This window comes from Camelina sativa, chromosome 14 (assembly GCF_000633955.1).
Source record: "Camelina sativa cultivar DH55 chromosome 14, Cs, whole genome shotgun sequence".
In the NCBI taxonomy this organism is placed as follows: Eukaryota; Viridiplantae; Streptophyta; class Magnoliopsida; order Brassicales; family Brassicaceae; genus Camelina; species Camelina sativa.
In genome coordinates, this window is record NC_025698.1 from 3,738,222 (window position 1) to 3,752,519 (window position 14,298).

The 14,298-nt window shown below is 38.0% G+C and overlaps 4 protein-coding genes across 11 annotated transcripts in view; 1 reads left to right on the plus strand and 3 right to left on the minus strand.

The window, feature by feature from the left end:
• LOC104739460 (sialyltransferase-like protein 1) overlaps nucleotides 1-2,108 on the minus strand; it is a 10,254-nt gene extending 8,146 nt beyond the window's left edge. Inside the window, exons 1-9 of one of the 2 annotated variants that reach the window (XM_010459810.2) lie at nucleotides 1,913-2,108; nucleotides 1,715-1,797; nucleotides 1,396-1,482; nucleotides 1,213-1,290; nucleotides 1,038-1,129; nucleotides 743-944; nucleotides 539-629; nucleotides 362-420; nucleotides 24-172 (exon numbers count right to left, since the gene is read on the minus strand). In XM_010459810.2, the coding sequence (XP_010458112.1) occupies nucleotides 24-172; nucleotides 362-420; nucleotides 539-629; nucleotides 743-944; nucleotides 1,038-1,129; nucleotides 1,213-1,290; nucleotides 1,396-1,482; nucleotides 1,715-1,797; nucleotides 1,913-2,018 (947 nt within the window). In that variant the 5' untranslated portion in view covers nucleotides 2,019-2,108. The remainder of the gene's footprint in view (nucleotides 1-23; nucleotides 173-361; nucleotides 421-538; nucleotides 630-742; nucleotides 945-1,037; nucleotides 1,130-1,212; nucleotides 1,291-1,395; nucleotides 1,483-1,714; nucleotides 1,798-1,912) is intronic. The other variant, XM_019236042.1, reaches the window with a different exon arrangement.
• On the minus strand, nucleotides 2,202-3,407 carry LOC104739462 (epsin-like). The gene is made up of 3 exons (XM_010459811.1): nucleotides 3,275-3,407; nucleotides 2,971-3,093; nucleotides 2,202-2,763 (listed from the first exon to the last, which is right to left on the minus strand). The coding sequence occupies exons 1-3, from the start codon at nucleotides 3,391-3,393 to the stop codon at nucleotides 2,307-2,309; spliced, it is 699 nt and encodes a 232-aa protein (XP_010458113.1). The 5' UTR covers nucleotides 3,394-3,407; the 3' UTR covers nucleotides 2,202-2,306.
• LOC104739463 (probable ADP-ribosylation factor GTPase-activating protein AGD14) lies at nucleotides 4,339-9,812 on the plus strand. Of its 7 annotated transcripts, none has more exons than XM_010459816.2 (14): nucleotides 4,574-4,695; nucleotides 4,900-4,943; nucleotides 5,090-5,151; nucleotides 5,992-6,079; nucleotides 6,167-6,228; nucleotides 6,350-6,446; nucleotides 6,820-7,215; nucleotides 7,337-7,876; nucleotides 8,190-8,282; nucleotides 8,365-8,451; nucleotides 8,580-8,666; nucleotides 8,963-9,095; nucleotides 9,198-9,277; nucleotides 9,467-9,812. In XM_010459816.2, the coding sequence occupies exons 3-14, from the start codon at nucleotides 5,132-5,134 to the stop codon at nucleotides 9,785-9,787; spliced, it is 2,004 nt and encodes a 667-aa protein (XP_010458118.1). In that variant the 5' UTR covers nucleotides 4,574-4,695; nucleotides 4,900-4,943; nucleotides 5,090-5,131; the 3' UTR covers nucleotides 9,788-9,812. The 7 variants fall into 7 exon arrangements, with proteins under 7 accessions (XP_010458114.1, XP_010458119.1, XP_010458118.1 ...); XM_010459814.1 differs by having other exon boundaries at nucleotides 4,588-4,695; nucleotides 4,900-4,959; XM_010459815.1 differs by having other exon boundaries at nucleotides 4,588-4,695; nucleotides 4,900-4,948.
• LOC104739464 (probable F-box protein At4g22165) lies at nucleotides 12,627-13,982 on the minus strand. Its single transcript, XM_010459819.2, has one exon. It carries the CDS (start codon nucleotides 13,980-13,982, stop codon nucleotides 12,627-12,629), a length of 1,356 nt encoding a protein of 451 aa, XP_010458121.2.

The window sequence follows — 14,298 nt, forward strand, 5'->3', positions numbered from 1 at the left end:
TGAAAGTTATTTAGGATACTTGCCACTCTGTGTATCCAGGATCGACTGTGAAACCATATATGTCAACGATATCGCACATAGACAATGCTAGTTCAATGGATTTCATCCCGGTTCCTTTTGCACCTCTGCGTAGGACAATTCCTTGGAAAAGATAAACAGGGTTTGGTATACCCTGTTACAAAATAATTTAAAGCCGTGTAAGAACACCCTGTAACTCATGTAAAAGTGACTGCAAGGATTCAGCATTCAGTGTCTTCAATTATGTTATTTAAGGGGCATTGTTACAAACGACTACAGTGGAAGTTGTAAAGAAAAACGGTCATGATGGGAAAAATAAAATTAAAGAAGACGGTAACTATACCTTTATCATTTCGTTGAAGTCTCGGTGGGTCACACTTTTAATTATAAGCACCTCACTGTCTGCAGTAAATGACAGTTCAGAAGGTTACATCAGACGGGCAAAGCTACAATGAGTGCTTGAAGATAATGAACCATAAGATGCAGATAATGTATTTGTCTACTATGAGTACTAACTAACCAGACCCATTGAGAATCTTAACCATGTTACGAGCTGCACCACGAACAACTAGTCGGAAATCCCTTTTTACTCCTACGTACTTGGCATACTTCTGCAACAAAATATAAGCAACGCCAGTGAAGGAAATCAAAATTCCACACTAGGTCGAAACACAATCGGAAAACTCAAAGAAATCACAAATCAGAATGTTAGACATATAACTACCTCATTGACAGGAGCTTCATTGTCTCGAAACACAGCATCATGACTGTCAATCTCTTCACCGAACTCTGTTTTTAACAGATCTCCAGAATTTCCAACAACAGCGCACTTATGAAACTGCCGAGGGTGGAAAGGAGGCTTAGCCGGAAGGATCACATTAAGATGCTCCTCACACAATGTACGATTATAACACTTCTCAGCTCCCCTGAAACCCGAAAGATCAAAAGAGCTCAACAAGAAATAATCAAATAACACAAGCAAACCATTAGACAAGATGTGTACTGTGTAGGGATCATACAACTGTGCAATTCTCAAAGCTGCATAGTCCAACCATCCATCAGGGCGTACATCGAGGTATTCTCTTGTCAATACTGTAGTCATATTCCGGTACTGCATTACTCAAACGCATCAGAATTCTAATGAAGTTCTCAAACAAGAAAATTCTAATCAGAGAAAGAAAGAAGCACACGAACCTGCTCCCATAAAAGAACCGCCTCACAGACATTATACTTGAACTCCAATGCCTCAAAAACTTTAAACTGTGCATTGTACTGTAATTGAAGGACAAGAATATAAGTGAGAAAAAAAAAAAACTTGATCCACTTTAAAACCAATGAAATATCAAAAAAATAAGCCACACACAAATGTAAACATACCCAAGTGCTGTTAGTGCCTTCAGGGAACTTGAGGATCAAATTGCAGTGATCAATAATATGAGCAGAGAGTCCAAGCCCTCTCTTCGCCTGCATAAACAGTATAAACATTATTCTAACTCCCAACACATCTTCCAAACTACAAAAATTTCATCACAATCCCATAACCTATAGACTCTTCCAGCACAACATTGAGTTTTTAGCAGGTGTACTTCCAGATCAAAACTAGTGCGCAAGAACACATATATCCAAAATCAAAGATGAAAAAATCCATAAAGAAACTTGTAAAAAAATCAAAGAAATCTGGGAATTGGAGACAAACCACGCACTGTTGAACGCTGGATTGAAAACCTGACAAGATCTGGATATCTTCCTGTTGAAGATCTAGTTTACGAGTATTACTAGCTGCGATATGAACAATCAAAAATCGTTAAGAGTTACTCGAACAATTCAAGATGAGAGGGAAGTGTGAATGGTAAAAAAGGAAGGAGACGGAAAGGTTTAAGCGACGGAGGAGGACCTGCGAAGAAGGAAGATTGGATGGAGAAAAGGAAAACGGAGAAAACTGCGAGTACGCAAAGAACTTGAAGAAGCGGCAGTTTCCGGCCAGCTTGGTGAGATCTCATTCTTCTTCAAACCATGAAAGAGCGAACCCAACCAAGTGAGAGAGTGATCGATCGAATTTTAGAAACAGATGTCGCCGGAGATACTTTTAGTACGCCGTTGCAAGATCTTTATTAATCCAAGGACTCAAACCGCAAATAAAAAAATCTCACGTGACATTTGATCCAAAATAAAAACATCTCACGTGACCTTTAATGATTTTTTTTATTAATGGTACAGTTTGCAAAATTACGCGTTAATACATGTTCGCATTAATTTGTGTCTTTGTTTATAAAAAAAAACAACGCAACTCAAATCGTAGAAGAAAGCAAGAGTTGAGCACTATTATGTTCCTTCTCGACGAAAGGATGATCATCCGCGATAAGATCATTCTCACAAGGTTGGTGGTCGTCATTCAAGAACGAGCTGTTGTCTCTTACTATGTTCGTTTCAGAATGTCTAACGAAACTCGAGTTTCCGAATCCTGTGATCCGACCAGTGCTTTGCTTACGGGTTCGATCTCTCTCGTTTTTAAGAAACATGTCATCTTCGAGCAATCTTAGCACCTTCTCGGCTATGTTTCGAACTTTTACACCACAATCGAATCCTTTCTCGTCGATCCACTCGATCTTTATGACATCTTCAATAATTACTCTCTCGTGTTGAAACTCATTGAATACACTTAGTGGGCCGTTGATCAACAAGTGGTTCAACATTGACAACGTGTTGTACATGCCGCGCCATTCCCTTCTATCAAACATTACCATTCTGAAAACATAATACGAAAGTTATATAGATTCTAAATATAGTTACTATATTTTGTAGGATTATAATGGTTGTTGAATGGTTATATATATCTTATTTAAATTTATGGGGTAGTTTTGTATTGATGGATTTATTATTAGTGGCTAGATGCCTAGATGATATAAATTCTAAGTTGTTTTGCTTGAATCAAAGTGAGGCAAAATATATAACCTTTGCCGTAGAATCCTCACGATTCTTTGAAATTGATCGACCTCAAAAGAAGCTCTGGTTATGACCGCCATGGAACGTGCGTCTATTAACGAGTGAGTACTGCCCTTAACTTCTTCTGTCAGTCTTCAAATCGGACGGGTTAATTAATGCAAAATCCGTTAGTATAAGAGAGCTCTCTTCTAAAACATCACAACAACAAATTTTGGTAATAAAAGTTACCTTATACTTAAGTTTCAAAAATTTAAGAGATTTAAGTTTAGCAGGAAAAAAGGTCGTTTCTAGAAATTTAGTAAAGATGACTCACAGTTCTTCTGCAGTAACGTCGGTTACGGCGAGACGAGCAGTCTTGATCTTTTCCTTGATGAAGAAAGAAGCTTGCTTCTTAAGTTCATGGAACACCGGATTTTGCATAAGCTTAGACATCTCTAATTCATGATATGCTCAATAAACAAAAACATAATCAATATATCTATGTAGATCCATCTTAATATATAGTTGAAGTACCTTATCAGAATTGCAGGACGTACGTAAGAAAAACAACAACTCCACTATACCTAGAACAAAATAACCAACCACTACTCTTTGAACGTCAAAGGTATAAATTATAAACTATTAATGGATGTGAGGAAGAAGAGACAAGAATCGGGGATTGAGAAATCGATGCTTTTATCTTTTAGTCTTGTATCGCCTCCGACAAACATATATATGATGTCATACTAACGATTTCGTTCTCATAATTAAGTACTGTATATATTTTTAGATGCAATCAAAGAGTAAATGCAATTAAAATGTAGTTTACTAGGACGAGATCACATCATACGTAACTAGTTTACTAAAAACTGTTATTTTTACAATTTTCCTAGCAAAAATCAATTTCGCCAATCTGTTAAAGGAAATATTATTATTTTATGCAATTGTAGCAAATGAAGTAATACGAAAGTTTGTGTGAATTAAGGTTAAAGCATTTTAGATGCAAGATTAAATGCAATCAAAGTGTAGAGAGATTATTGTATAAGTTTCGTCAAAAACATTAGGGTAAACAATAAGACGATTATCATATGTAATTTAGTTTACTACCTTTTTCGTTTTGGTTTTTAGCCACGTAACAGATGATATAACCATCATAAACGAACCATATCTTAAAATCGAATACATATATATAAATTAGGTTCATAGAGTGAGTGAGTATGCAGTGTAATTTTTTTGTGTTTCATTTTAGATTCAATCAATAATGAATGATAGGATGATGGATAGGATGTGGGTCAGCCAAAAAGCCCACACACACAGACACACATCAGATAAAGACGAATTAAAAGGGAAACAACATGAGGAGTTTCTTCCTTTCTTCTTCTTCCCTTTTTTCTCAATCAAAACAAAAGGATAAAAAAAAAAAAAAAAAAAGGCGTTTCTTTTTCTCTTTCTCTATCATCATTCATCATCTCTTGTGAAATTCAAATTCGAGAGAGACCATTTGAAAAATCCAGCTCCCAAAATCGTTGATTTATCAGCAACTTCAAAAACCCCCAATTTCACGAAATCGTTAGTCAATCTCATCATCATCACCTGGGAACAACACTCTTTCGATTTTTTTGGGGGCTTATTTGGTTGACAGCGTCTAAAAACGATATGATGGGAAGTAAAAGAGAAGAAGAGAGGAACGAGAAGATTATTCGTGGGCTTATGAAGCTTCCCCCTAACCGTCGTTGTATCAACTGCAATAGCCTTGTAATCTCTCCTCTCCCTTGCTTTCACCCATTTTAAAGTTTTTGTGTGTTTCCCCCAAAGGCCTAATCTTGTGAGTGTCTTTTTTTTTTTTGTTTTTTTGTATCAACTGAGTTTCTGAACTGATGGTTATTGTGTTTGACTTCAGCTTCTTCTGTGGTTATCATTTGTTTTTTCTGAACTGATGGTTATTGTGTTTGACTTCAGCTTCTTCAGCTTGCTTTGATTATGTCCCTTGACGGGTTCATTAAGTGAAGTTACTCTCAAGTGATCTCTACTTATTTCCTGAATACGGAAATGGAAAAAGCTTATTTTTTTTTTCATTCATTCGTGTGAATTTTGATTTAAATTTCATTCTAGCTATTGTTATAGTAAGGCTTTGATACTACTAATGCAGGGCCCTCAATATGTTTGTACAACTTTCTGGACTTTCGTATGCATGGCTTGTAGCGGGATTCAGTGAGTACCCTTCCTCACCTGCCTCTCTGTTTCTTTTCTTATCTGATCATTTTTCTATACATCTTCTGCTTTTTTTCTTGATTTACTTTATTGTCTTACATTTACGGTTCTGTTGCTGGAATTTTGTTAAGCGGCAATACTTCAACCTTTTTGTTCAAGTCATTGAATATATTTCCGTAGTTGATAACTTGATATTAGTGTTAATGGAACACTCTTTGTCCAATTCATTGAATGTATTTCCATTGTTTGATAGTTTTCTGCTATATTGTAGCGCTATTGAGTGAATACTCAGTTTAAATTTCTGCAGACAAGACTAACAAATGATCCTCCAGAAACAAGAATGATTGTTTGATTGTTTTTTGTGTGCTTTAATTTCGTTCTATGCACCTGATTTCGTCGACACATTGTGAGCTAAATTTCGACATCATTATAGTTGGTGGCGGACCTGTGTGTTTTATTATATTACTCCTCTAACATAACAACATAATCTTAATCTATTCTGTGGCTCCCTTTTTTATTTGTGTGTCTTCTCTTGATTTGGTATTTTTTTATTTTTATTTTTTAATGCAACTCTTATATGAGACTGGTTTTCACGGAAAAGGAAATATAGGTTTATGTATTATGAGCAAGTGTAATCTTAGGCATCTTTCATATGCAGTTAATAGGTTTCTCTTGATGTATATTTAAGTTTAGGGTGGTGTGGTGTACTGTGCATTTTTGTTTCTACGATTTCTTGTTTCGTATCTAAAGCACACTGTCATGATGTAGTGATGTCCCCACCCTTTCTTTTTCTCTCATAGTTTCAGTTTTCACCATTGATTTTGTTTGAATAAACTACAGCCGTGAATTTACTCATCGTGTGAAGTCTGTATCAATGTCAAAGTTTACTTCTCAAGAAGTTGAAGTACTTCAAAATGGTGGTAATCAGGTAGAATCGATGCTATAATCTTAGTTTTTAAATGTTTCCGGAGATATATGTTTCCCTCTGTAGCTTATGCGAGTTTTCCATTTTCAGCGTGCCCGAGAAATTTATTTGAAAAATTGGGACCATCAACGACAGAGACTTCCGGAAAACAGGTTTAAATAATTAGCTTTCACTGGCGTTCATGATTGAGGAGCAAAGATCATGGTTTCTTTCTATCAAAAATATGATCTGTTTAAACTCCATGAACAGATACTAATGTTGTTTCTTTGGCAGTAATGCAGAAAGAGTTCGTGAATTTATCAAAAGTGTGTATGTGCAAAAGAAATATGCAGGTGCAAATGTTACGGACAAGCCTCTGAAAGATATTCAGGCAAGATAATCTAGTTTCTTTTTCGTCATTTGAAAAATTATAAAACATAGCTTGCTTCATGTTTAGGTAAAATCCTATATCCAAAACAGCAATGATTTGCTAAAATTTATTTAGGTATTTCATGAAAGTTTTGGTCTAAGTGTGTCCTATTGCTAGTACCTCTCTTTTTCATTTTAAGAGAAAAAAATTATACTTGAAGTTTCTTATCTAACAACGTTAGGTTTTATCAATTTTGCTCTGAGGCTGAAGGTTGTCATATAGTTCTTCTAATATCTGATGCTTATAATTTCTGTTTACTTGCTATAAATTCAACATGTGCCTGCATGCAGAGAACATTTATTTATATTTCTTTTTCCTGTAATACAACGGACAGGACCATGGAAGTTCTGAAGATATGACTCGACGGGCCAACTCGTATCATTCTTACTCCCAAAGCCCTCCTTACGATTATCAGTATGAAGAGCGCCGTTATGGGAAAGTACCCTTGGGATTTGCCGGCAAGTCTGCTTCAGTGAGAGGTCTTCATGCCAAAGCCTCTAGTTTTGTATACAGCCCTGGACGTTTTAGTGATCATATGTTTGAAGACCAATTCGCAAATGAGGGATCTGCTCCAAGGGCTTCAGATTTTTCTGTGTCAAGTGGAGGAGATCCGTTCAGGTCTGATACACAGTCCCCAAACTTCCAGAAGGAAATTGAATTTCGTAGTCCCCAGTTTCACCATTCAAATGCCCCTCCAAGTGAAAATTTATTTCCAGGCAGGCAACATCAGGTAATAACAACCTGCCTCCTCTAGAATGCTTGTTTGTTACATTTGAAAATCATCCGCTTGTGGAAAAAGTGAGTTTACTGATATTCCAACTTCTCAATCTTTCTTCAATTTCTTTCTCTAGAGAACTACAAGTGGCTTAGGGGAAGGCGTATCTGAAAGTACAGGAAGCCAGCAACCTTCAATAGCACCCCGATCTACTACTGTTCCTTTAGTAGCAGAGTCGACAAAGGCTCCTATTGATTTGTTTCAGTTGCCAGGAGCGCCAATGGCTCAATCTGTCAATACAGTTCAACCTTCAATAGCACCCCGATTTCCACCTACGAATGTTCATCAACCTCCACAGACGTACTCATCCACCCCGACAGATTTGTTTGCTGGAAATTTGGGCCAGCAATCTACTTCAAGACTGCCAGACTTGTCTGCACCTAAGAACGAAGGGTGGGCTTCTTTTGATAATCCCATTCCTGCTGAACAATCTACAAACGTTATTAGCTCCTCTGGAGCTTCCCAGTTGGAAGTAAAAGATGAAGGAATCCCACAGCCTAGCACAAGCATGCAATGGCCACCATATCCATCTGTTGTGGACCAACATGCTTTGTCGATATCAAGTCCATGGCAGGATGATCTCTCGGACGTTTCTAAAAATGTTGCCGTTACCCCGGTCAGTCTTAATTCTCTATTCTGCTTATTCAATTATATCAATTCGGGTGCAGCATGAGAAAATAATGTAGGAAAATGGTTGATGTGCTGGCGCATCCTAGACATTGAAAATGATACTTCTTTTGTGAATGAAAATTGTGATGATCCAATGTATATTGGCTGGGCGAACCGGCTGGTCTCATGTTGTATGTATGTATATAGGCAAGCTGTAATATGACAAACTAAATACTGTAATTAGCATTCCACAGTCACAAGATTAGCATACATACTAGGGAATGTGATGAACTAACTCTTACCCGGCGTGTTTTGAGCAGCCGTGGAATGCCTTTCCCGACTCTATTGAGGCCAATCCTTTGGACAGTGGTAGGAATACTCACCAACAGCATTTGGAACCACAAGTTGTAGAGGTTGTTCCCTTTTCCCTTTATCATGTCAGTGTATTCTGGATGATCTCACTATTGATTCCTCAATGATTATGACAAGTCACAGGAATTAAGCAATGGTGTCACCCAAACAGCCACATTCCCTGCTGGATCTTCTGGTTTTGATTTTCCAGGGAAAATTGTCATGGCACAAGTATACTCCCCTCTTATGGTTCCAGTTATCTTTGCTGTTTTCTCCTATACGCTTATCGAGTGTCGACTATCTTGCAAACTTGCCTATCCGTTTTCTAGTCTTTGATCGATTCAAATCTTCATTCCCAGGAAGAAGCTTGGCAGCATGTAAACGAACAAAAGTCAGCTAATCCATTTGATCTCCCGTATGATTCCGAGTTTGACTCAAATGACATGGTATGTAGATCCTTGTCACAGATATTTCTTGCAATCAAATTAGATCTCACACCATCATTTGTATGCAATGGTGTAATGTACCAAACCAGATAACCTCTGAATGTAGTTCATTCAAAGCTCATCTTAGCGTAGAGTTTGATAATATTTGCAAAGTGTCTATGGCATTATGGTTCATTTGGTAAAACACAACATATATTGTGGAAGATGCCCAACATTTACGTGTGTATATATGAATACATCAGTAGAAGCCTTGCAAATACTATGATTGACTTTGTCACGGTTGTATTTAATGCCAGTTCTTAGACGTGAGTTCGTTACAAGGGGCACTACCTGATATCCAGACACCACCAACCTTCCTTAATGGTGCACAACCATGGCTCGTTCTAGATTATGTACCCTCGTACTTACCTACTCCAGCAGTCGCGCAAGGTGATATTAATTTCGCGCTATAAATTATACCATTTTCTGTTTATTACAGTCCTGCAAGAAATTTAGCTTCTCACTATGTTGCATGAAATATCAAAACACAAGTGAGTATCCCATGTTCAGCCCCTTCAAACTTGTACAGGTGGCGTAGCATGCATGGCAGGGGAAGCCTCATCTCAACTACAGTAAGTTTCACAGTGTCATAATGTAATCTTCACTTTATGATGCTATAGGAGTTATATGATTCTGCAATGCGTTGAATGAAGAATTTATGATAGTAATCTACCATAAATAATATATGAAAAAATCATAATCTTTACGTTTTGTTTCTCTGTGGAGCTTATCTTTTGTCTTATTGCCTAACATGGATGTAGGAATTCTGCTGCACAAGGCACTGTTGCTTCTACTGGAGGCAATCCATTTGCTTAGTCACATCTAATTCTGCTTCATCGTCTTCTTCAGCTATGCATAGATGCTTCATCTTTCTTATTCATCTTCCAATTGATGCCTTCTATAAATTTGTTTTTATTCCAAAAGAAGAAACCAGCCTTATTGTGCAATGTGTTTGTTTCTTTGTTCGGAACCAAATTCAGCTGTATTGTGAAACCAATTGTGAAAGCGTTGAGGGTTTAAGGGTTGCAGTACCTTTTGTAAAGTTTCATCTTTTTATCAAACGGAACAAAATCATTGAATAAAAAATGCAGTCGCTGACAAGCAATATACAAACCAATTGTGAAAACTAGACTTAGCAAATCCTAAGCTCCAACAAGGCCTAGTTGAAGAAGAAGAAGAAGAAGATCCGAAGATCGAGGAACAAGTAAACTTCATCAAAGAGTCATACAGCTGAAGAAGAAGATCAGAAGTTGAAGAATGAGCTCACCTAAGCTCCACCAATCCCAAGCTCATTCTTCACGGCAACAAATCCATTCCTGATGACATTGTTGAGACGTGTTGCAAGTTCCAATGTAATCATGCCCATAACATTGTCGTCACCAAAGCAAGCTGACCACTGTAACATAGACCACAAAAACGGCGATGACTTTCCTCTGAGATAATTGACGAATGTTTCAGAGAGATGGTTGAGGCTGTAGATCGAGCGGGCATTTTCATAAACGATCAACCCTCGAATTTGTTCAGAGAATGGCCGAGTCAATCCGTTCAAAACGTTCACGAAGTTTTGTCGTAGTTTGTATACTCTGCCTTCGCCGTCATCGTAATCCACCCTAGTAAGGGGTTCATCTTTCCCGATCTTTCTGACCCTAAAGACCTTTAACACAGTTCCAGAATGCATCTTGGTCATCATCTTAACGAAACACCTGGTGGTTCTTAACCCAGAAATAGAATCTTGTTCGGTAGGGGCAAGCTTTCAACCCACAAGACCCTGTTTTTAGAAACCTTCGTTGCTGGATACCTTGGGTGAAACGAAAAGAAGGTCCTAGAAATCTCCGGAGGATTACTACCGGCGAGGAAAACCGTTTCCGCCGATGAGCAAGCGGCTAAGGTGAGAAGCCCTGCGTCGGGAAATTGCCGAGACATCGCTGGTCCAAGTCTTTTTGTAGACAACCGTATCTTCACGGGTTCGGGTTCTTCAAGAATTTCATCAGGACTAGTGAATACAGAGATAGTGTGCGATGTTCGATCGTACATAGTAAAGATCTTCCTCGGGTTCCTTGAAACTTGGCTTGATGAATTGACAACTCTCGTGTCTATCACTACCGATCTTTCTGAAGTACGTTTCATACGAATTAGGATCGTGGAAGCAAGGATGGCAGAGTTGCTAGAGAGAGTATAGCGAGTAGCCATGTTTTCTTTTTCTTGGGCGGTATACTAACAGAAGGAAGAGAGAGGGAGTAAGTAGAGAAGAAGACTGGTTTAAATACTAAGAGAAATGGGCCCAAATAACGATTATAAGGCCCAAATCGGAGGGTCTGTTTGTTTCGCAACCGGACTAAACGATTTTAAATCATTTTCTCTTCGGGTCGGTTTATGAGCTTAGGAGCTTCTCCAACCGTGAGGATGCAATTTTGAGGTTGTTAAATTTTTTAAGAATATAATTTGTAATTTTTAAAAATAAGAATTTGTGAAAGATTAATTAAAATTTTGCTCCTCCAACGTTTCTTGGGAGCTTCCTCAACTTTCTGGTGTCAATCCGACCAAGAAGCGAGACAACAAGGCTAATGCGACGAGGTCAATCCGGGAATGCACCGGGAGGTGAAGCTATGCTAATCTGTGTTTCAATTTCTTATATTTAGGTATTAGCATTCTGGTCATTGTGTGGTTTAGGTCGGAGAAGCCTTTGTTCATGCTGATTTGTTTCGTGTCTATTGATCGGGTCAATCAAATGTATGGTCCGTTCTTTGGTTTAGGACCGAAACAATGGAAATCTGAAGAACCAAGTTCTTTCTGATATAATGCGCTTCTGGGTGTCGATGCTATTGGGACAAGTTTTTTACTTGCATATCATAAGGTTCTAATAGCTTGGTTTTGCTTTATTCTTCGGTGTAGGATTTGGTCTTCTCTGTGTTAGTAGTTGTTTTCGTGTCATAGGGTTTTTTAGGTGGTTTAAGAGATGATTTCACATCGAGTTGTGGTGTGTTAATTATCCCGTAGTGGTAAAAAAATGCAATGATTCTCAGTCTGGTAGCGTTGGATCCGCTAGTGTTTCAGGGCATACTAGATCGACTCATTGCATTTGGTCTAATTCTATGGAGAGGAATTTATTTTCCTTTGTTTTGGATGTAATACGTTCTTGGATAATGAATAGTTGTTGTTGAGCCAAAAAAAAAAAAAACATCATCGAACTAGACGTATCAATAATCTGGGCATGTGCATTGGTAGCACAAGTAAAAGTTTCTCACATATATTATTTTAATCTATTTCATATAAATTAATTTTTGTTTTAAATTAAAAAAATAAAAGATTAATTAAAACCAATAAAATGATGTCATGTATGACATAAGTCTTTCACCAAGTTTCTCATGGTTTCTTGTATGAAAATCTCTTCTCTCTCATCTCTCAACTTTTTCATTATTTTTGTTTTTAATATTAACGGTGAGAAATCCCCACTGCACATGACCTTATTGATCCAAAATTAGAACTGCCTTTTAGTCTTTTATGTGTTTTTAAGCTCTAAGAGGTTGGCCTCTTGGTCATGTTGAAAATGCTCTTGATGTTTTATGTGATTGGAATAGTTAAAACATCTGAACAAACCATAGATTGCAAGCGGGTCTTTTTACATGCATTATCGGCAAATTGAGGACAAGTCAAGAGAGAAAGAGAGAGAGAGAGAGAGCAGTTGACACAAGTTAAACATTTTTGTTCGTAAGTGATGATGGCCTATAAAGGAATCGTCCACCTACCCTCCAAATAACTAGAGAGAGCCGTATTTCAAGAAAAAAGAAAAACCAAGAGGACATGATCATCTCTAAAGAGTTTCAGTTTCTTTTCAACCAACTTGACTAGTTTTAGAGCCATATCTAGCCAAAATTGTCCTACCAAACTCGTCAAGTACTAGAGAAACACAAAACCATGATATCAATACTTGTAGCTGAAACCTGGCAAGAACCATCGCGCACAAGAGTATAGCAGCGACGAAGAAACAGACTGGTGCGGTCGTTTAATCGTCTCTTCCTTGAGATTAAAGATAAAAATATCATCCTCCTTGTCATCCTGACCAAGGCCACTAAAATAGATGGAACTGTCATTGATTCCAAGGCCACTAAAATAGATGGAATTGTCATTGATTCCCTCAAAGTCTATGGCAGGCACGGTGACACCCAGATCCAAAAGAATTGCCTCGCCATCCAAATAAAGAAGCCTCTCCCACTTTTTCGTACATGAACACATCTTGTAGATGCGGAATGACCAGGTTTCGAAGAGTGTCACTACGCTCACGACCATCAGGACATGTCCACTTACTGTGACGACAATGCTAGTCTTCTCAAAATCACAAAGTCCTAGGCAAGACTCATGACGAAAATCGTCAAAGGAGAATGGAGCAACATAGACAGCATCAGTCTCAGGAGCTTTTAGGGGAATTAGGCTGTCTCCAGAGAAATCAAAGATTTGGATAGCACCATAGCGATAGACGTAAAGCTTATGATGTTTGTATACCATGTCAGAACAGGGAGAGCCGTCGGGAAACTCTCTCCACGAGTGATCGCCTTTCTTGCAGATCACGGCACATTGTGTGTCAAAGGGCCACGTAGGTATCTTGAAAGAGAAGATAACTAGATAGTCTCTTGCTTCCTCGTCTATCCATAGTCCAGGGGAATTGATTTCCAAGCCTATAGAATCAGCTTCGTAATATTGAGATGATCCAGTCAGCTGTGTAGCGTGGAACTTATCATCTACGATCCGCTCGAGTTTTGTCTTACCACGTTGTGACTCCACGGGCGGTAGATCGATCCTCTGGCCGGTTAAAAGGTTAACCATGTAGAGATTAAAGAGAGGGTTTCGCATGAGGAGCCAGCATCCATACGTGGCAACACACACACCACCGACACCCAGATCCTGGCTTATGCTGTACAGCTTGTCTTTTTCCTCGGGATTGAACAACTTACAGCGATTCATGTTCATGTCGTCTTCGTTATTATTAGGGAATATAATTAACCATGGGTCTTGGGATTTTGGAAGGCAACTTCTCGAAGCAGAGAGCCAAGCCGAACATATGGATTTAGCTCGTTGTAAATCGCGGAGGCTGAGTCGTTGGAGAACAGAGTGGATCAGATCCGGAGGAAGCTCAGACCAATAAAGGCAGTTTCTTCTCTTCCTAGCCTTTTTTTCGCGCCGTTCATGATCATAGCTAAGAAGTTCGTCCAGGGTCATAGATGAAAGCTTTGCCTCTTCTCTCCGCCGTTTCGAATTACTAGTCTTCTTAAGCTTAAGCATGGTGTTTTGTCTTTATGACAAAGTGATTATACCAAAGAAAAAATAAAGAGAATTAAATATAGACAAGAGAAGGACCCCTTATATATATATATACTATTTTTTATTTATTTAAAACCAATATTACCATGGTTTAGATATGATCGAATCAGACAAAAAATAACTTTCTTTAAAATAAAATAAAATAAAATAAAATAATGCAAGGGCCGCTAAAACATCGGTTACACGCAAGAGTCACTGAATATCAGAATTTCTTAGAAAAAAAAAAGTTTACCCAAAAAAAACTGGTAAATTAATGATAGGTTGCCAAAAAAAAAAA

What these genes read in the sequence shown, in the direction of transcription:
- LOC104739462 (XM_010459811.1), bottom strand. Translation starts at nt 3,393, where the DNA reads ATGTCTAAGCTTATGCAAAATCCGGTGTTCCATGAACTTAAGAAGCAA. An exon ending in GACGTTACTGCAGAAGAACT is followed by an intron (nt 3,094 to 3,274) that starts GTGAGTCATCTT and finishes TCCGATTTGAAG; the next exon opens with ACTGACAGAAGAAGTTAAGG. An exon ending in GTGAGGATTCTACGGCAAAG is followed by an intron (nt 2,764 to 2,970) that starts GTTATATATTTT and finishes TTATGTTTTCAG; the next exon opens with AATGGTAATGTTTGATAGAA.
- LOC104739464 (XM_010459819.2), bottom strand. Translation starts at nt 13,982, where the DNA reads ATGCTTAAGCTTAAGAAGACTAGTAATTCGAAACGGCGGAGAGAAGAG.
- LOC104739463 (XM_010459812.1), top strand. Translation starts at nt 4,597, where the DNA reads ATGATGGGAAGTAAAAGAGAAGAAGAGAGGAACGAGAAGATTATTCGT. An exon ending in GTATCAACTGCAATAGCCTT is followed by an intron (nt 4,696 to 5,089) that starts GTAATCTCTCCT and finishes CTACTAATGCAG; the next exon opens with GGCCCTCAATATGTTTGTAC. An exon ending in AGCCTCTGAAAGATATTCAG is followed by an intron (nt 6,447 to 6,819) that starts GCAAGATAATCT and finishes TACAACGGACAG; the next exon opens with GACCATGGAAGTTCTGAAGA.